Source organism: Colletotrichum jinshuiense, chromosome 2 (genome assembly GCF_051148585.1).
Source record: "Colletotrichum jinshuiense chromosome 2, complete sequence".
NCBI classification, from domain to species: Eukaryota; Fungi; Ascomycota; class Sordariomycetes; order Glomerellales; family Glomerellaceae; genus Colletotrichum; species Colletotrichum jinshuiense.
This window is the reverse complement of record NC_139309.1, coordinates 175,632-196,394: the sequence shown is the minus strand read 5'-3', so window position 1 is coordinate 196,394 and position 20,763 is coordinate 175,632. Positions and strand designations below refer to the sequence as shown.

The 20,763-nt window shown below is 51.9% G+C and overlaps 4 protein-coding genes across 4 annotated transcripts; 3 read left to right on the top strand and 1 right to left on the bottom strand.

Moving 5' to 3' along the window:
• On the top strand, positions 1 to 1,481 carry EsH8_II_000051 (tyrosinase family protein; the record flags this gene model as incomplete). The annotated part of the gene is made up of 7 exons (XM_083263349.1): positions 1 to 206; positions 264 to 359; positions 415 to 475; positions 529 to 604; positions 658 to 1,077; positions 1,145 to 1,263; positions 1,326 to 1,481. 7 exons carry the CDS (start codon positions 1 to 3, stop codon positions 1,479 to 1,481), a joined length of 1,134 nt encoding a protein of 377 aa, XP_083120671.1.
• A 2,706-nt stretch (positions 1,482 to 4,187) lies between these two features.
• Positions 4,188 to 5,888, bottom strand: EsH8_II_000050 (major facilitator superfamily domain-containing protein; the record flags this gene model as incomplete). The annotated part of the gene is made up of 4 exons (XM_083263348.1): positions 4,188 to 4,459; positions 4,519 to 5,480; positions 5,594 to 5,681; positions 5,744 to 5,888. The coding sequence occupies 4 exons, from the start codon at positions 5,886 to 5,888 to the stop codon at positions 4,188 to 4,190; spliced, it is 1,467 nt and encodes a 488-aa protein (XP_083120670.1).
• An 8,720-nt stretch (positions 5,889 to 14,608) lies between these two features.
• On the top strand, positions 14,609 to 16,612 carry EsH8_II_000049 (phosphate transporter; the record flags this gene model as incomplete). Its single annotated transcript, XM_083263347.1, has 3 exons — positions 14,609 to 14,687; positions 14,831 to 16,276; positions 16,329 to 16,612. The coding sequence occupies 3 exons, from the start codon at positions 14,609 to 14,611 to the stop codon at positions 16,610 to 16,612; spliced, it is 1,809 nt and encodes a 602-aa protein (XP_083120669.1).
• Positions 16,613 to 18,884: 2,272 nt separating this feature from the next.
• Positions 18,885 to 20,645, top strand: EsH8_II_000048 (uncharacterized protein; the record flags this gene model as incomplete). The annotated part of the gene is made up of 3 exons (XM_083263346.1): positions 18,885 to 19,457; positions 19,521 to 20,273; positions 20,325 to 20,645. The coding sequence occupies 3 exons, from the start codon at positions 18,885 to 18,887 to the stop codon at positions 20,643 to 20,645; spliced, it is 1,647 nt and encodes a 548-aa protein (XP_083120668.1).
• Positions 20,646 to 20,763: the final 118 nt, after the last annotated feature.

Below are 20,763 nucleotides of genomic sequence, written 5' to 3'. Positions count from 1 at the left end.
ATGAGGTTCGCGTGGAAAACAGCGCTCTTGGCGAGCTCTCTCGTCGGGGCGTCTCTCGCCGCCAACTATTCCCAGGCAGAAATAGACTCGGGCAAGGTGCTCACGGAACTCAGCAAGACGGCCTACGACAATGCCATGGCTAGGCTATCCGCTGAGACGTCGACGTCGGGCTGCACCAAAGACAACGTCCACGTCCGCAAGGAATGGTATTTCTCTCGTGTGGCAGACGACCTTGAAGGCAGTCACTGACCTGCATTGCCCAGGAGAAAGATTCCCGGCGCCGAGAGAATCGCGTTCCGCGAGGCAATCGAGTGCCTTATGCAGACGGAGTCGGTGTACGGTTATGTGGACGGCGCAAAGTACACCAGCCCGCGTCCTTTATGTGAGCCGGCATCGCTGACGACGCCATCCTAGGTCTGCCTTTGATGACTTTGGCGTGCTGCACTACCATTTGACCCCCTACGTTCATCTCTCAGTACGTCATCCGTGTCCGACCACATCTGCGGTATGCGCAAGCTAATCTGCTAGGCCTCATTTCTTCTCTTCCACAGATACTACGTCTACACTTACGAAGAGGCTCTCCGCACGAAATGCGGCTACAAAGGTGATTATTCTTCCACCTCCTCTCCCTCTTCCAAAACTCACTGTCTTCTGCAGGAACCTTCCCTTACTGGGAGTGGGGTCTCGACGCCCACAACGTGTCCGCGTCTCCTCTCTTCGACGGCTCCGAGACCTCGCTCGGCGGTGATGGCGAGTTCATCCCCGGCCACCCCCCACCCTTCCCCGGCGTCCCTGCAGGCTCTGGTGGCGGCTGCGTGTCAGGCTTCCTTTCCGACTTCTCGGTCAACCTCGGCCCGTCAGGACGGCCCGACCCCCTGAAGCACAACCCACGGTGCTTGAAGCGGGATCTGAACACCGACATCTGCGCGCTCTGGGCCAGCCTGCGCAACACTACCGATGTCATTATCGACGCGCCGAACATCGAGGCCTTCCAGGCGCTGCTGCAGGGCGACAAACGGTACCCGCCGGCAGCACCGCTGGGGATAGGAGTGCACGGCGGGGGGCATTTTGCCATCAGTGAGTTTCCTATACCGCGGGATGGAAGCAGAGAGAGGGAGGAGAAACTGACTAACCCCGGGGATAGGCGGTGATCCGGGCGGTGACTTTTACTGGTCGCCGCTGGAGCCTGGTTTTTATCTGCACCACGGGCAGATTGACCGGATGTACTTTGTATGGCAGAACCTGGACTGGGAGAACAGACAGGTAAGCCTCCAACTGCTTTGTAATAAGACGAGACGGGTGAGGTGCGGTATTGACGCGAGCAGGACATCTTCGGCACGGGCACGATGAACAACTTTCCTCCGAGCCGGGACATGACACTCGACGACGTGATGGACATCTCGCCGCTCAACGGGCCGAGGCCGTTGCGGGAGCTGATTGACACGATCGGAGGGTCGCCTTTTTGCTTTGTGTACGAGTAGCTGGCGGTTGGCCCGTTGCGCAAGGAAGAAGTGAGCTGGATGGATGGGGGAGGTGGTGGTGCTGGATCTCACGAACACTTGCTTCGTCCACGACATGGGCAGCCTCTCCATTGGTGTCTTGTATGCCTGGCCATAGGTTAAGTGACTGCTGCTGTTCGTTCATCGGCTCTAACCGACACCTTTTGACATCAACACACTCTGGCAGTAACACGGGCCAAATATCCACCATTTGCATGCTCAACCTTGGCGAAGTTTTCTCGTAGAATATTCCGGTCAATATCTTATTCCTTCACGATCCATGCAACTCCAGAGACTTCCAGATGAAAGCCAAATAGAGGACTCGTTACATTGCATCATGTCAGTACACGGCCATGTGAGGTGGGTGGATTGCAGTGGCCACAAGATCAGGCACTAGCAACCAGAGTCTGTAGCATTCCATCATGAAACACTCTTTAAGACGTCCTCGGATTATTGCGCAGCTCTCTTCATGGTATCTTGGAGAAGAGGGTGAGGAGAGGTGTTGCAGAAGGCCCCCCACCTGCTGGAATAGGCAATGCACTAATGCAGCCCTACCGCCCCGGAGAACGGGTCCCACACAGACCAACAGCCAGCCGGGGAGTTCTGGTTTGACATACAGGGCAGAGCCTCCAGCAGTCGGGTCGACACTTGTACCAGCTAAACCTCCAACCTTATCCCATCGAGTGCCTGCACCGCCGACTGTACCCCTGAGAGGTGTGACAACGCAGTCGTACGCCCACACGAGCCCCCTTCCCTCGAGCGAGGTACGCCCGGTCAATTCGACCCCCTCGATGTGCCACATCGTGAGGCCACTATACGAGACCTACCTGAGTCACCGTTGAAGCTATTCCAACGCTATATACCGTATGATCTAGTCGATTCTTGGGCGGTGTGGACCAACGAGAGGGCAATACGAATTGGTCCCGTACAGGCACACTCGCGAAGTCAATCATGGAGACCGACTTCTATGGATGAGATCTACCTCTTTTTGGGTATATTAATCCATATGGGTATACACTCAGAGACTCGAATATCAGCGTATTGGTCGACCTCACAAGAAAAGGAGGATCCTATCTATTGAAACAGTGCAGGGCACAAGGGCGTACGCACGAGAGGTTTAGCCAGACCAGCGGTACAACACCGCCACAGACATACAAGCATTAGCCCAGGGAGCGTGCACAACCACAGCAACCCTCAGGCAGATCTTTCAATTCTTTCTTTATAAGTAGTCTAGTACGCCTGATCAGATAGAGAAGACAGGGAAGCACGGAAGGAGGACAGGGAATTGATTTCTATTTTGGACAATACCTCACTGTCTGCTCACAGTAATGTTCCTCAACCCGCAAGTCAGTAAAGTAACGCAACACACTACCGCTTTCCACTAGAGCAACAGCACAAAATCAGCAAGCCCTTCAAAGCTGGAAACAGCTTCCTACTCATCTGATCAGACGTAAAAAACAGACGTGAAGATGTGTAGGGCAGTGTAGACGACCTGCAGAAGGGAGTTAGTCACTCACTCTTGGGACCCGCGACCTTGAGTGCACAGAGCATGACAGTTGATAGGCAAGGTCAGTGTTTTTGTGTGTTGACTGACTACCCTACCCACTCATAGACGGCAGAAGTACCAGGAAACCAGTGTATTTGGTTGGCTATAACAAGTCTTGGCTACCCCCTGACTGGCTATTACCCCTCACGGGGTTGTACTGCAGTCCATTGGCACTCGATGGGATACGAGCCCGTTATTCAAGTCCTTCTTTGGAGCGGGGTTGATCACCTGCAACTTGGTTTTATCTGCTACTATTCATATAGCGGGGCGCGCTGTGCTGTGCCAGACCAGTTTTGTGCAAGTAATACGTAATCCCATAAACCATCTTGTGCATCGTGCATGCGCATGCTGTGCAATACACCGAATCTTATGTATTATGTCTCATACAGCCTAGCATTGTGGATTATAATGGGTCGTATCGTGCTCAGGTCACTAAGGGTGCTCAGGGTCCTGCTCAGGGCTGCTCAGTGGAAAAGCGGCGACTGCTCAGTTTAGGCGCCCAAAAAAGTCCAGGTGTCTGTCTGTGAGACAAATATGGTTAACACTCAGCCTAAAGTCGGGAACCTCCGCAAAATCTGAGAAAACTGGTCGAGAATCTTTGACTATCGAGTTTAGAGCTATAGTTTCAAATGGTGCGGTAATCTAACGATTGCAGCAGCAGAATGTTCCGACTTAGACGTGAAGTCCCTTGAAGCAACAAAGTCTCGAAATCACCATCTACTGCCTCTCTAAAAATTGCCATTTTACCGAGTGAATTTATTCTGTAGCAAAGCCCTAAAGACGGTGTCCTGAAATGGTTGCAGGAACCACGTCGGCAGAAGCGTTGTCTACGTGTTTGGAGATCTCATCTTGCCGGTAAACGTTGTCCAGTCAATGTGATCAATTCAATTCGCTCTAGCCGCCTCAAACGAATAAAACCACAAATGGGCATTACTTGAACATGTTAAGAATTTTTTGGGTTAAATTATGCCGGCAACCAATAATCTTGGGCCGTCTTGAAAATACATACGTCGTTTCGCAGGTGGCTCTAGAATAGAGCTATTCAATTCAATAAGTTAAGTGGTATCTCGAGACAAAATGAAAAAAAAAGTTGGGCAAATAGGTTGCCAGATCCAACCTTGTGCAGGGCGAGCCAGGATGATTTACGGCAACGTAGGGATCGCATTCTTGCTCTGCTTGTCCTCGATTGCCTCCAATCCTCCCTTTTCTTCCTCGATGTCGGCAGGCCGGATACCGACCTCGGTAGCGCTGAAGGCATCGGCGATGTCGCGGTATCTTGGAACGAAGTTGACGGCAAAGGCATATGTCCAGGCCAAAGCGAAGAAGATCAGGGGGATCACCATGGCAGTTTTCATGTTCGTGTGATCTGCGACAACTCCGAGCAGGGGGGGTACGACGGCACCACCGGAAACACCTAAACGAACAATGTCAGACTCTGGCGTACTCGACTTGAATATCCGATGTACTACTCACCAGCGATGATGAATCCACTTCCTCGCTTGGAATGCCTGCCAAGACCTCTCATACCAAGTGCTACAATGGTCGGGAAGCAGATGGACTCGAAGAAGAGAACAATGTAAAGCATTGCCATACCGACATCACCACCATGGGCGATCGAGGGAGAAATGAAGATGATACAGCAGGAAAGGAATGCCAGAAACACCCAGCGGGGTTTGACGTAGTGCATGATACCGACACCAACGAAACGACCAACAGCAAAGGCAGCTTGAGCACCAGCCAAGAATTTGGAGCCGAGAGCGCTGTCGGTTTCTTCGCGTAGTTCGCTAACGTAGTTAATGAAGAAACTGAGCAGACAATGGTTAGTAGGCGTCATATTCAAGATTTCGGAAAACTCAGATACTAACCCAGCGATGGCCACCTGGGCACCAGTGTAGCAAAACTGGGCAAAAGAGGCATGGAAGAGACGGTATTGCTTGCGGAACGGCTTGTCATCGACATTGGCATGGGTCTCGGAGGCTTGGAAAGCCATGTCCGCATCGGTGATCTCGGGGATACGAGCAAGCCAGAAGACAATGGCGAGACCCCAGACGAAGACAGTGATGGCGAGGTAGACCCACTGCACGTTCTCCAAAGCCCGTTCGTCGTCGAAGGCGAAGAAGACGTAGGAACCCATGACGGGGGCCACGACGGTGCCAATGCCATTGAAGGCCTGGGAGATGTTGATTCGGATCTCGCTGTACTTGGGGGGGCCGCAGACGGTGATATACGGGTTTGCCGCTGTCTCGAGGGAACCGAGGCCGTTACCGATGATGAAGATGGCGGCGCAAAAGCCGCCAAAGCTTTTGGCAATGATGCACGGGATCGCAATAATAGCGCCGAGGCCGTAGAGGAAGAGTCCGAACACGAAAGTTGCCTTGTAACCCCAGTGTCTCAGAATCCACGCGGCATGGCCAAGACTAGCAATCAGGTAGGCACTATGAAGAAACGGTTAGCGTCTGGAGGCTGTTATTGAGCACACCGACCGGTGGGTTTCTGAACAGTTCTTTGTCGCATATCCCACCATTGGTCACCTTGACAGAAAACGTACCCAAAGTAAGCGGCCTGCAGGCCGGATGACCTGGCCCTGGTAATACCGAGCGTATCTTGGAAATGCTTGTTGAGGGTGTCGAGCAGGCCTAATAAGGAAACATCAGCAACCCCGCGCCTAAAGCGCAAACCTTGGTTAAATGCGACGCACCGTAAGAGAAGCCCCAAAGGAAGAAGAGGATAGTGACGAGGATAATGGGGAACAGAGACTCCTTCAGCGTCAACTGAGCAGCATTCGTCCGCACGTCGTCCTTCTGGCGCAAGGACCGTTTCTTGAAGAACTCTTTCACGCCCATCTTGCAGGGTTAAACGAATATACCGATCGTTTCTTCGGGTCCAGAAAAGGTGTAGAAGTCTTCGCGTATTAGAGACGGGTGTTTTTTCCCAAGACCAAAGGCTCTGCTAGGAGTCGGACGCAGTATTAACCGTTGGACCGATCGGACTGGACTGTGTGAGATGACTAGACGCGTCGAAGGGCAGCAGAACATTCTTGGAATGAGGGAACCGGGTCGAACGAAAGCTTATAAAAGCTTGAGCCGGCCACATTCTCGGTCGTTTTGGGCCTGATCTTTCCATGCAGCGACCTGGGTGGACATGTATCCCTGGTTCGCCATGGCTGCACGGCCAACAACCCCCGCAAGAGAGGCAAATACTGCAGACAGCTCCTGGCTCTACCCAGTGTGCCCAGATATTACGGGGTAAAAGAGCCGTCGTCTCTGGTCATCTGGGGTAACGTGCGTTTGGAGAGGATTGCGGGGGTCAGAAACGGCGCACTCTGAGTCGTTCGGGAAGCTATTATTACCCCATCCAACCCCGTGTATGGTGCGGGGTGGAGGTTGGGGAGGCCAGTCGACGCTGGCGAGGTGGATCTCTGGAGAGCTTGGAAAGTTTGCGGTGCAGCCTTGGCAAGCCCATATCTGTTGGAATTCCCCCGAATCAACGACTTGGAAAACGGGCATCGTATGAGTGACAGTGGGAACAGACTCGAGACTTTGGGGTAGTGATTGGATACTGTGGGGGGCCAGTTCATGGGATCTGGGGTAGGACGACCGGGGTTCGATGCAATGATGCACCGAAGGATGACACACGCGCCGTGAAGCATACACAAACCGCGGGTTGAGATGGCTGTTATTGGTGTCGAAGAAATGCTGGAGGTGCCCACCCATTCACTGTCTGCCAGTTCTGGGGCAGAGTGACATCATGATTGCAGGTTGCGTCTCGCAATGTTAACCTTTGCGGTGTTTTGATTCGTCCATGTGACCACCGCTACACCCCGGAGATGGTCGAACAAGTTTCATGCTGAAGAACCCGCATGCTACGGTTTGCCAGATGCAAATACTTCACGTCCCGCGCAGCCAAGAGTCAGCCAGCCGGCAACACAAATCCGGATGAGCCCCAAGCATCTGGTAAATAGTCGAATCTGCGACACAATCGAGAACTGCAGATCCGGTCCGAACAGCTGGAATTTCTCCTGACAGGTTTGTCGTGCCATGCTTTACCCGTAGGTAGGGACGGGCACAGGTCCACGTTGCGGGCCGTGATGACAGGCTAAATAACTAGTGTACCGGTAGTGCTAATTTATTGCCCGTGCCGCCCGCAGGATGGTGCTTGTTACAGCCGTCCAAATTTGATAATTCACGGCGCGGTTGCATTTGTTATTTGCTTCTTTAGAATGAAGTAGGCATTGGCGTTGTCTTGCCTTGGGCATGCTTGGATTTGTGCAAAGTGATATAGGTCTCAAAGCATCATTTTGAATACTGAAGTCAGGGAGATGAGGCAGGTACATTACCGTGTTTTTCTGTTGGATCTAACTTTTCATTGTCACATCGGGAGAGCATGGACAACCCTGTGACCCGATCTGCCAAGATATGAATTGCCGAACACCGCGCCGAAGGGGGGTAATCGTCGTGCGGGGATTCTTCTCATTGGTCGTGAATCGCTATCGACAACTTGAAAACGCTCGGCAGGACTGTTCCAGCCAACCGCCCAGAAATGCTCCCATATCACGCAAGAGATGTATCTTCCTCCTTACGACGCATTTTCGAGATGCTTCTGTTTATTTTCGGCGATATCCGTTACAATAAGAAGTGCCACTCTTCATAAACTCATTTCTCCACCTCTTTGATGGGCAGTATTGAGACTCATGTTCCTAAGGGGAGAGCTCAGGCAAGATGGCAACGAGCTTTTCCTACCATACTAACTAGTGATCCAAATAGGGATCATGTTTTGCCCTACAGGTGCTTATAGTGAAGAATGGAAGCCCTTGGCTGCGGACGAAGCTCGCCTGCATAGTACTTGGTGACAAAACAGAGAATATGGGATTCGAACCCGTGATGGGAGAGTCCCATACCAGTACTCAAGGCCGGTACTTTAAACCACTCAGTCAATTCTCTTTTCTAGGTAGTCGCGTGCGACTACCTTATTCACCTTTGATTCTTCCAAGAATCGAACTTGAATTTCATTCTTATCAAAAATGCACTTTACAATTAAGCTAAAGAATTCATAACCTTTAAAATATGCAAGAGTACTCAGACTCGAAATAAGAATGCGGAAGTTGAAGCTCCTGGTTTTGCCATTAAACTATATTCTTTTTAAAAGAATAAGTGACTCGAAAAATTGCTGTGATGGCTCAGTACCATCTTCTCACATTTGATTCATACTTTGCCCCAAATGTTAATTGTGTCCAAGACTCGAAACTCCTATGGGCCCTACCAAGCTGTACGAAAAATTCTTGAAGGCGTAAAGCTGCCCTGTAGATACGAGTCTAAGCTTATTGAACCCGGAACCAGGAACTCATCCGAGCATATCGTCTCGCATATTTATCAAATATTTGATACAGGTTCTACTCAGTAGGGAGACTAGTGACTCAATTTGAACTGAAAACTTGCCAGTAGAAAGGTAGACGTCGACTGAGCGAAAAGACAAGAACCGGTCGCCGTGTTGTTGCATTTCAAAGCTAAAATATAGATTCCGGGCTTAATCAGGAGTTGAATCTTTCTCTCCATCGTCCCGGCTATCAAAAACTTGGGTTGTTCCGAGAGATTGTTACTGTTGGTATCACAGGATACCCGTACGGGTGGTAAATCGAACGAAGAGCAAAACTGTTACTGTATTCTGTAGATGTGTGTAGAAGAAAGAAAAGAGAGGCAGCCAGCGGAAGCAGCAGATGTGAAGATATCGCCGGGCGGCCCGGAGGCAGAAACTCCGGGCCCGACTGCTGCCGCTTCCCGCGGGCTGACCGCCTGCCCGTATTCTGGCTGGGTAATCCAACAGTTACTGTGCTAACTTGCGTGTCAAAGCTGGCGTAAGGCTTCGATTGCCGTACTCACCTTTAATGCCAGCATGAATGTGTCTCGACACACCTAATACATTCAACTCTTTGTCCAAAACTAACAATCAGTGTCTGTGTCAGAGTTGATCAAACAGGATGTTAGACTCGAATAAAATTTCCGGGAATTGCGCAACAGCTCCTCTGTTTAGCAACCATCCGAGTTGTGAAGCCACAGAAATAACATTCTCCCAGTTATCTGATGAGTTATATGCTATGAGATGAAGTCAAACATGCAAAAACATGATCTTTCCTCCGAACAAGTGTCGATTAATGTCTTAAAATTCTCTCTCTGATTTCGTTTGAAAGCTTAGGGTTCCTACTCGCTCACATAATAGGTAAGGCACAGTAGTTAAAAGAAGGTGGAAGATAATTGAACTGTCTGACCGCGATCTTTGGTGCTGTGTTCTGCGCGACTCTTGTAAATTTAGAAAATCACCAAGCAGATCAGTATAGACAGGGAAATGGCTGCCTCCCCTTATTTACTGCAAAGTTGGTAAGAAGAACCATATTGATATCTTTCCAACGAGTCAAAAGAGCTTGTTTTATCATGACGGTGATATTTCTTGTACCGGCAGCTGAAACTACTATCGGGAACGTGCTGGGGGCTGAGTTTCGATATCAAACTCGAGGAAAATGACGGTTTCTGTAATAACATTAACCACTATAGGAGATGAACACCCGAGGGCTTGATGGATCCAACCGAAAATAAAAAATAAAGCTTGTTAGGAGTCAGCCTGGCAATTTGAGAACCGTCTTGCCGAAATTCCGGAGTCTATTTGCTTGGTAGAGCTAATTCTGCCTTGTGAAGAAATAAGTTGAATACATCACTCGTCTCGTGGAGAAGAGTAGATAGATGCGAGAGTTGAGGCGGGCCGGCCTCGCCCACTTCGATCTTGAATTGCCCATATTGGTACTGAGGTGGTAACATATGCCCCCCAGCTCTTTTGGAGCCTCGCTGAGGACTCCTGATCAGACCACAAAGTTCGGCCGCCGATCTCGGTGAACTGCACTATAGCTGCTGCAGCATCAAGACCAGTGACAGTCTCTATGATGCTTTTGGACAAGGATGGAAACGGGAGGGATCGCAACTCGGACAGTCTCAAGTATTGCCGCCGGTGATGGTAAATCAAACATTGTGATATGACGGGCTGCCCCAGGCTTACCCTCGAGCCCAGGCTGTTCTAGATCAACAGCACTCATTGTGTCTGCTTTACAACTGGTGGGCGATTGCCTACCAAGTCGTCGCCAATAATATCGCGGCTGGTGGCACATGCTGCCGCCCGGCGCTCGTTGGCCACTGTTTGCCGAATGACCAACGTGACCAACGGGAAGTTCTCGTGTCTTCTTGGCAGTTATGGGCCGGATGGCCTTGCTGCCAAGACCCGCAAGATTATTCGTCCTAAAAAGGTCGGTGCCCGCAACGCTTCGCCCCCCCTGGTTCTGCAATGAATTGCAGGCTTTTGCAGCCAGACTGCCCGGGGTGTGGCACTCCTTTCCTCGAACCGTCACCGACCAAAGTTAGGAAAATAACGCATCAAGACCCGACCTTTCGCCCACTCCAGTCAATCTGGCTCCGTCTACGTTGCCCGCAACATCCAGAAACATGTGGATTCATCTTTATTCCGAGTCTTTTGGCCGCGAAAACTTCTCCCAGACAGTATGCGCTCTCCATCACTGCTGTCGCGTGACATCCTTCCCTTTCCAGCGGCGTCAGGAGGTTGGTGGGTAGGCGGCCTCTCTCGTCCTGCCAAACACGCATTTTCCACGCATTTCACCGCCGAACGATCCTAGGCGTCGTCAGGACCATACGCGTTCGACTTATCGAGCCCCTTGGCCGCATTGAATTGCATCAGGCCAACCGCTCGAAGCCGGGGCAAATTCTGGGATGGTCGGCATGTCCCATCTTTAGCCCGCAATTCTCTTTCAGCTCTTTCCATCTCGGCAGATTTTCTTTGATTCACTTCCGTACCTCAAGTGAGCAGGATTTGTTCCCTTGACACTATTCAGCCCATGGTACGCACACTGTATGAACTGCGTCTCGGACCGATATGGCCGTCTCCTTGCATCTCAGCATCAAAGCCTTTGTCATTGTTGTTGGGCTTCAGGTAAGTAACCTGTCAACTAACAGTGCTTTGGCTGAGGACTAATCATTGCAACAGACATAGGCCGGCTACCTTGTACATGCTGAAGGTCTTGTCTTCCATACATTGGTCGGGATGATTACAGGCTTTGCAGGAAAATCGATACGAGAAATCACCGACAACCTCATCATGCGGCCACAATGTTTGCCGAGGGCTCAGAAGCAATGCTCTACATGAAGGGGCCAGTCTCCTCAAGCTGTAATCGCTCAAGTGAGTGCTTCAGGCGGTAGCAGCCGGCGGCCACTGACTGCCGGAGCCCGTGAGCCCCGCCTCGATAAAGACACCGTCTTGGATGACGGCTGCTCCGCATGCGGACCGGCTGCTTGTCCGGTCGATGAACTCTGCGAGCCCCACAGTGTCTACCGTCACAGAGCCTCTCCTTACCACACCCCCGTCTTTCTATTGCGAGTCACCAACTCAGTCTTTTTGTTTTCTTTTCTTATTTCTCTACTTCCTTTCTCACATGCAGCTCCATTTCCTCGTGCTTAGGTGTACGCCTTGCCGGAAATGTGAGTGGACTTCAACCGTGAGCATCGAGGGCAATCGTCAGAGCAGCAGCCGCCTGGCTTGCGCGATCAAAGGAGGGCAGTTCGTTTGCAAACTTTCATGGAACCACTCCCGTACGAACCATAGCAATGCCTAAATCATTCACGGGCAACGAAGATGTCAGCACTGGCGGCCGGGCCCTCCAGCGTCGGTGGAACTGGCCCGCTCCAGAAACCGTGGCCCCGTTTCCTAGCGGTAGAGGCTGACGATGCACATGCACAGCGGGAAGGGGATGCTGGGTCGATGCACCTCCTCTGCATATCAAAGTATGATATAGTCTAGCAGCGGGTACCTTTCCGTTGCATGTTGGGGCTGCGGGAGCCCTGTTGGCAAATCCTGGGAAAGGTCTCATGTCTCCCAGGGGGGAGCCACCGGCGTACCGTAATCTTACGGGTTCTATGCCTCGGCATCATTGGCATGATCAACTCCGCTGTCTGGTTGGCTTCCGTCGTTATTTCGTCGGGGATCTCCTAAACGATCGTCGGCCAGTACCATTATGACTCTACACCTGCTCGGATGGATGATCCCCTCCACCCGGATGGCAGCTGGCCAAAGACGACGAGAGACATTGTGAGGTAAGGGTTTTCAGCATGAACTTCACTCGCCACTCTTCTTCATGCACGCATCGTGGCGAGACAACGGACGCCACTAGCCCATGCCAGAAAAGGAGATGCATATCTACAGCTGATGCGACTCTAGGCCCAGTTAACGGACACCCCGACCGTGCAGGCAAACCTTCCACGGTGCTTCTAGACTGAAGGGTGCAAGCGACATCATATGCAACAAAAGGCCCAATAGCGCACAGCAACATTCGCCGTGTGCCTCATCTGGAAGTCGGGGTGGCGTGGTTGCTGCAGATGATTGCGCTGTGGCCCGTTGGACATGCCAGGGCGATGTCGCGCATCCCCGGGCGCCAATCGCCCAGCATCGCCCAGCATCGCCCAGCATCGCCCAGCATCGCCCAGCTTAAATGACCGGCCGGCTTGGCCTGTCGTGCGAGCACGGTCAATCCTGGCCTACGAAGTGAGCACGTGGGCTCGGCCACGGCGAACGGGTGGGCGGCCTAGTTCGGGGAGTGGGGGTCCTGGCACGCACTTCGGGAGCGGCTGGGTCTTTGCGAGACCGGATTGCATACGCAGGGCGCATCCGAATGCTCGGGTCGCCGAGAAATTCTCACGGGCTGAAGGGCGGTGGTGTCAGGCAGGGATGGCAATGTCTTGGGAGGCAAGCTGGTCGACGTCAAGCTTCGCCAATGTCGTGGCGTGCATCCTGCCAGCGATGGGATTGGGCTGCCGAGAGTCTTGTCGTCAGGGACGCGGAATGCTTGGTTCTGTAGCAAGCCTTGCCAACCCTTTGCCAATGTCATGGGAAGAGTTCCTTCGACACCGAATGACGGGTTTAGCGAGTCTTGGGTGCATCCTGGCATCGGGTACCCGACTTGGCGATTTGACATATTCACAACGTCAATTCGCAAAAGAATTGGACATTGGCGACAAACAGCCCCGTCACGGTCAATGCGAAGGAGATGGGCTGGAGTTGTTTCCGCGGCTCGGAGTAATCAGGGCAGACACGTGCGCCATCCTCGCGATATTAAAAGCAAAAAGAATTGGTCCAGGAAAGCGGCGCAATTAAACAGGGGCCCTCCAGCTTGCCGCAGTGGACTAGAGCCCCCTTCGGCGTCGTTCGATCCAGAACATCGCGGGTGATCTCCCCTAAACGGGGACCGAGGGGATGAACTCTGGCATCAGCTCAGTCTCAGTGACAAGAGGATTTGTCAAATCGGTCAGCACCTGCGTCTCTGGCGCCGCAATTGGGCACCATTCGGCTTCAGCTAGAATGCAGCGAGTCCTGTGGCATCGAATACGGGTCTCTGGTTCGTTGGTTGGCGTGTCCATCGTCGGAGGATGGTGATTGCATTACGGGGCTATACCGAAACGGGGACCGAAGTGCCAAGAGCTGCTTGCGAAGGTATGGCGACAGACTTTTCGCAACGTGCTTGGGACGCGCATTCCGGCTGGTCGAGACATCGGGCCAACGTTGATCTGGCGGGGGGGTTGGCTGACAGTGGCGGCGGAGAGAGTGGATGGAGGGGACTTGGAGAAGTGGGAAAGCGATGGCCCCCAGTTCACGGAGAAACCACTTGACTCTTGTTGGCCATAGCCGAGGAGGAAACGTCGGTGTCCATGTTAGCAGACCGGAGAGGCAACCCCTTATCGGTAGGTCGAGGGGCGGGCGAAGGAGGCGTGCGTGGGGTCGGCCGTCCGTTGATAATAACACCTCCGACGAAAAGAGCCAAAGAAGACGCAGAAGTTCGTGTGCGGACTTGACAGCGTACCAACCGACGAGACGATCAAGACTGGACTAGAGGGCTTGGCATGGTCTTAATATGTTGTTCGAGTTCTTCGAGAAACAGGGGGGTTGACGACACAAGTCAAACAACTGTAGCAAACAGATGCCACACGTGGAGAAATGCGGCGTCATGATTCGCCAACTCCAGATCCCCCCAATCTTTGCGGGATGAGATTCCTCGCCCAAATAAAGCTTGCTGTGTGGACCCGGACTAGTATGCTAGGGATACCGACATCTTGGCACGCTAACCGTAAATGACACCCTTGATGCATCCCGTCCGGCGTGCCATCGAGGTCCATCGTCCATCGTCGTCGAGTCGATGGCACGGAGAGAGGGGGTGTCCATGTACGAGACAAACTCAGTTAGCCAAGGGTATGGCTAGCACGGTTTGCCTGACCCTGAGCATGCATGGGGGGAACACTGGACTGGCACCGCATGGTTAGGTTGGAGTCTGCTGAAAAAGACGGCCGCCACTTCAGTCAGACAAACTTGCCAAGAGAGCACATAAAAGGTCAATTGCGCGCACTCTAATATCTTCCGCTGTCTTGTGTGTCCTGTCTTTTCCAGCAAGCACCCCTTCCCATCTCCCAACCATCGAGAGACCACAACACCTGCTCGCCCAGCCACAGCCAAGCAGCAGTCAGTCACAATGGCGCTCGACCAATACACCTACGTCTTTGCCATCGGCACCTTCTTTGCTATGCTCGATGCATACAACAACGGTGCAAGTGAGTGAACCCCCCCCGGAGGACAGAGCGAGACACCTGGTTGGGCCACCTAGCCTTCCAGTCGTCCCGTTCTGTCTCTGCCACGCGATGATAGACTTTGGCACGTTTAGACATCAGACACTGACGTATTTGCGAATTTTCAGACGATGTTGCAAACGCTTGGGCGACCAGTGTGTCGTCAAGATCCATCACCTACAGACAGGCCATGGTTTTCGGTACAATCTTCGAGATGCTCGGCGCCATCACGGTCGGTGCGCGCACGGCCGAGACCATCAAGAACGGCATCATCCCCAACAGCGTCTTCGCCGGTAACCCCGGTGTCCAAATGCTCGCCTTCACCTGCGCCTTGGCCGCTGCCTCTTCCTGGGTCATGTGGTGCACGCGACACTCCGCCCACGTCTCTTCGACTTACTCCCTCGTTTCCGCTGTCGCCGGTGTCGGTGTCGCGGTCGCCGGTGCCGACAAGGTCCAATGGGGCTGGAACGGCGGCAAGGGTCTCGGTGCCATCTTCGCCGGTCTGGGCATGGCTCCCGCCATCTCCGGCTGCTTTGGCGCCATCATCTTCAGTCTCATCAAGTTCGTCGTCCACGTCCGCAAGAACCCCGTCCCCTGGGCTGTCTGGACCTCTCCTTTCTTCTTCCTCATCGCCGGAACCATCTGCTCGCTGTCCATTGTCTACAAGGGCTCCCCCAACCTGGGTCTGAGCAAGAAGCCCGCGTGGTACATCGCCACCGTCACCGTCGGCACTGGCGCTGGTCTCTGCCTCCTGTCTGCTCTCTTCTTCGTTCCCTTTGTCCACGCCAAGGTCATTAAGAAGGATTACACCCTCAAGTGGTGGCACTTCGTCTACGGCCCCCTACTGTTCAAGCGCCCCGCTCCTGCCGATGCCGAGAAGGCCAAGGTCCCCAACTACGCCGTTGTTCAGGATGATGAGGATGAGGAGGCCCTCCCTTCGCACGAGTCTGTCAAGTCTTCCGAGTCTGGCGATGAGCCCCTCAAGGAGAAGGACGCCCGCATCCCCGAGGAGAAGACTCTGGCCGCTGCCGAGATTGGCCAGGGCCCTACCTACAAGCAGCTCCAGGCTGAAGGCGAGGCCAAGCTGCACGCCAAGCTCCTGAAGAAGCGTGGTCCTCTCGGCTGGGCTATGCGCACTCTTCGCGACAACCCCATGGGCCCCGGTCAGATCTACGAGCTTCACAACATGAAGATTGCCATCAAGCGTATCCCCGCCATGATCACCGTCGGCGCTCTCTACGGTCTCCACTACGACATTCACGCTGCCCAGACTGGTATCGCCGGCACTCCCGAGGGTGAGCGCATGAAGCGCGTCTACGCCAGCGCCAAGAAGTACCCCAACGAGGTTGAGCACACCTACTCTTTCGTCCAGATCATTACTGCCTGCACTGCCTCTTTCGCTCACGGTGCCAACGATATCGGTAACTCTGTCGGTCCCTGGGCTGTCATTTACTCCGCCTGGAGCACCGGTGATGCTGCTGCCGCCAAGGCCCCCGTCCCGGTTTGGCAACTCGCCGTTCTCTCCGCCACTATCTCTCTTGGTCTGATCACCTACGGTTACAACATCATGAAGGGTAAGTTTAACAGTCATGCCTATTACAAGAACTGGACGCTAATATGCAATAGTCATGGGTAACAAGATCACCTACCACTCTCCCAGCCGTGGTTCTTCCATGGAGATGGGCGCCGCCATCACTGTCCTTGTCTTCTCCCAGTACTCTCTGCCCGTCTCTACCTCCATGTGCATCACTGGAGCCACTGTCGGTGTCGGTCTGTGCAACGGCACTCTCAAGGCCGTCAACTTCCAGCGTGTCGGTCTCTTGGTCTTCTCTTGGATCATGACCATCCCTGTTGCCGGTACCCTTGGCGGTGTTCTCATGGGCCTGTTCCTCAACGCTCCTCACTTTTAAACGCTTTTACAATCCCACGGCTGGGGATTTTTACTTGATACCATTTTTATTATTAGAATTAATGTACATGGAGAAAAAAGGGGGCTCGGCATAGTATAGACGGAAGGTCGTACGCCAGCAGAATCAATAGCACAAGAATGACTACAATACTTACTCACTACTGAAAGCCAAGGTCTTGGCGCTGTGTGAAAGTGACTCGAGTGATGCATGTAACAGAATAGAGCTTGTCACGAATGCGGGCAATAAACCCGCCTTGCTCGTCATGGCCCGAGCGGAAGCCATATTGCGGCCCGTCCAACCTTTATTCTGCTACCCGAACCTTGAAGGGGGTGTTGGGGTACCACCTGCTTGATTGCTCTCCTAACGAAGAGCGGCGGCGAAAGCGCTCGGTTGTTACCCTGTTTGGGAAATTTTACAAACCATAACGACGATGTATAGTACATGCTTGCATCATTTCATTCGTTATTATCATAAACGATCTGATTCTTGCATGCAGCACTAGAAGAACGCAGGTGGTCTGTCGTCGGTCTGTCAGCTATGCGGCTACTTCAGACGAAGACATCAGTCATGCTCGTCACGCCGACTTGTCACTTCAATTAATCCTAGACATGCTTGGCATAAACCTAGAATCTAGACTTTTTACGATAACGCAAGATGCTAGTCGCCGTCCAAGGTGCGATTGGCTGTTGATCGACCATTTGTCGCGGCAGTAACTAGCCTTGAATGTGGCTATGTTGACGTTTCAATTCTTTTGAATGCCAAGCAAATCACAACTGCGATTACTCAGGTGGACCTTGTCAAAAGAGAACAGCATTGATTCAGGTAGAATCAGGTGGTAAATATTTCTTCGAGTACAGTTTTGATTTTCGCACGGCTTTATCATTGGTTGTGTCTCTATGCTTAATTGGAAACCTTTAGAACTACAAGGTTGCCAATTTTAATATCAAGTCTTTTAAGAATGAGACACTGGTCTAAAACGTCAAGATCTTTAAAGAAAATGGGTTTCCCGGGGGTATGATCTATTTGACCACGTGTGAGAGAACGTATTTAAAAGACGTGATTTTGTGCAGTTTATTCAATTCACTCTTCTCGCGAGCAAAGTAGCTTAATTTGAATCTCCAGCACATGAAGCGCAAACATATTAACCCTTCCTGCTTCCCAGTATAGCAAGACTGACCAATGATCAACCTCCCTTGCTTGATTAACAAAGTGTTCCCCTTAGACTTTGACTAACAATATTCAACTCCGTGTGAGAGTAGATGGTCTTATACCCGTATTTTGTTCCAGTGCCAACTTTGGTGCGATTTTTGAACTTCTGTTATCGAAATCATAATCTCACAAATAGAGATGAAAGTGAAAAAGAAAATAGGCTATGTCGTATTCAGAGCTGCCATCCTCGCAGAACTGTATAATTGTGAATTGACAACTGTGGACTGATGAGAAACTCGAGTTTAGCAGGAGACTGATCATACGGCAGGAGTTATTACCATAAAGTTGAGCGCCGACGTTCGCCAGAATCCTCTACAGTGTTGTCAGTGAGCTTGACAATGAGTGTCCACTAAGAGCGATTTTGAGTCAGGTTGAACTTTGCAAACTGCTGCGATTTGATTCCATCATTGTAAATGTATTCACTTCCGTAACAAAAAAAGTATGTGTCCAAGCTTCAACCAGTTTTGTTGGCCTAGTATTTCTTCATATATCGATAGTTATGCGGGTGGCCCTCCCTCATCACTGGGGGGATAAGCGTTCATACAACTACTAATAGAAGGTAACACAGGTTATTGACATGGCAATGCGGACATAATGGCAGCAATTCGTACGAGCCATATCCCTAGAATGAATGACGCTGCTGACTCAGACGAGACGTGTCAGAAACACGTGTGGAATCTGCAAACTACGGAGCGCTCGGGTTGTTCTTAAAAGGCACAGACCCTCTGTCTGTGCCCGTATTGAGGGGCCCACGGCTTTTGTTTCAAACGACAGGGTGCGTATTTCATACGAAGATTGGAAGGTTCTCATTGGCGATCTACTTCAGCCCATTGGATGCGACAGGGTTCTAACATTCCTAGAGAGCGTCGCCGAGGCAAAGGCAACTGCGAAACAGTCGATGAGCGATGAATGCTAAGAGAAATTGGGTCAGGTGAAGCTTACCGCATACAACATCGAATTGCCTACGTACTCCAAAGACAGTGTGCCATAGCAGCCGAATATCCAAGTCGTGTGCGATCAAGGTGGATCTACGCTGTTTCCAACTTGAATTTCAAGATCTCCCATGATGGCAAATTCATTCGTTCGCCCGTTGTCAACCTGTTCCGATGGTCCCGGCCTCCAGAAACCTCTCTCTTGTCTGGAATCAGGTGCAAACATTGCCATCTCTGCCATCACCCCCAACCCCTGTGTCCCCGCTACCTTCACTGCGCCGTCAATTCTGGGAGCAGAGTTCCTCTCGCTGGAGGCATCGTTGGTCACGAATTACAGTGACACGATTCCCCCAGGATGGAGATTCTCGCAGCCTTCCGTGGATATTCACAATGTTTCGTTTTGCAACATCACGGTGTCGTACACTCATCCTGGTCACACTGACACTGTCAATGTTGAGGCATGGCTTCCTGACGACAACTGGAACGGAAGACTTCAGGCCATAGGCGGAGGTGGATGGCATGCCGGGCGTTTCGTTCTCACCTACGCTGGTATGTCTGGCGCAGTCGCGGATGGATATGCCACAGTGACCACAGATGCCGGCCTCGGAGATGCGATAAACCCGGTGCCGTGGGCCCTGGTCAGCCCGGGGAACTCGAACCTCTATGCTCTTCAAGATCTCGGTTCGGTGTCATTAAACGACGAGGTAAATATCGAGCGGCTTTCATTGTATGTTAATCGAGGATTCTTTTACTGAAACGCATACTAGGCAATAATCGCAAAGCATCTCATCAAAAGCTACTACGGTCAAAAGCCCGCCTACTCCTATTGGAACGGTTGTTCTCAGGGTGGTCGGCAAGGCGCAACACTCGCTCAGAGATACCCATCCGCATATGACGGCATCATTGCGGCAGCGCCGGCAGTCAACTGGGCAGGAGTTTTGATAAGTACTATGTGGCCCAAGATTTACATGGACGTCACTGGGCAATTTCCCCGGCCATGCGAGCTCAAACAACTTACTTCACTTGCTGTGGCTACTTGCGATGGGCTCGACGGTGTCGAGGACGGAATCATTGCCGATACTCAGGCCTGTAAGAACGTTTTCGATCCTTTCTCTCATGTCGGGTCCACCTTTTACTGCCCAGAGCTCGGAGCTTCAACCAAAATCAGCTTTGCAGCAGCTTCAGTGGCCGATGCAATGTGGACGGGACCTGTGACGGATGCAGACGAACCTACCTACTTGTACGGGTTGGAAATGGGCACTGATCTGACTATTGGTGCCGCGACAAATTGCACCAAGGATGGAAAGTGCTCCAGCATACCTAATGCCGCAGTCAAACTTTTGCTAGGCTACTTCATCGAGAAGGATCCCACCATCAACGTAACCACAATTTCATTCAAGGAGCTGGAACGCGCCCATCATTCCTTCAAACAGCAGTACGATTCATTCCTAGGATCCAAAGACCCTGACCTGACTGAGTTTCGTGATGCTGGCGGCAAGATCATCACGTTCCATGGCCTTGTAAGTCAATAGTTCAGACGGCATAATGGATGATTGCTAACAACTCTCAAGGCCGATCCCACCATCCCAGTTAATAATTCATTGAATTACTACAAAGAAGTTCTCACATACCAGACAGATGCAATGGATTTTTACCGATATTTCCTCGTTCCGGGACTAGCGCACTGCTGGGGAGGTCCTGGGGGGCAGCCCGTTGCCCTGTTTGACCAATTGAGATCGTGGGTTGAAAATGGAACCGCTCCTGAGAGTTCGCCTATAACTGTTACCAAACCGAATGGCAAAGCTCAGGAGCAGCTATTGTGCCCTTACCCGAAGAGGGCTATTTTCCATAAGGGCAGAAAAGGAACAAAGTCTAGCTGGTCTTGTGTATAAATCTTCAGATATCATAATACGACCTGCAATGCAACTTCCAATTAACACAAATATGCAATAGTCCAGCCTATTCTCAAAAACAAGAACTGGATAAGACCTTCGAGATTAGGCATGTGTT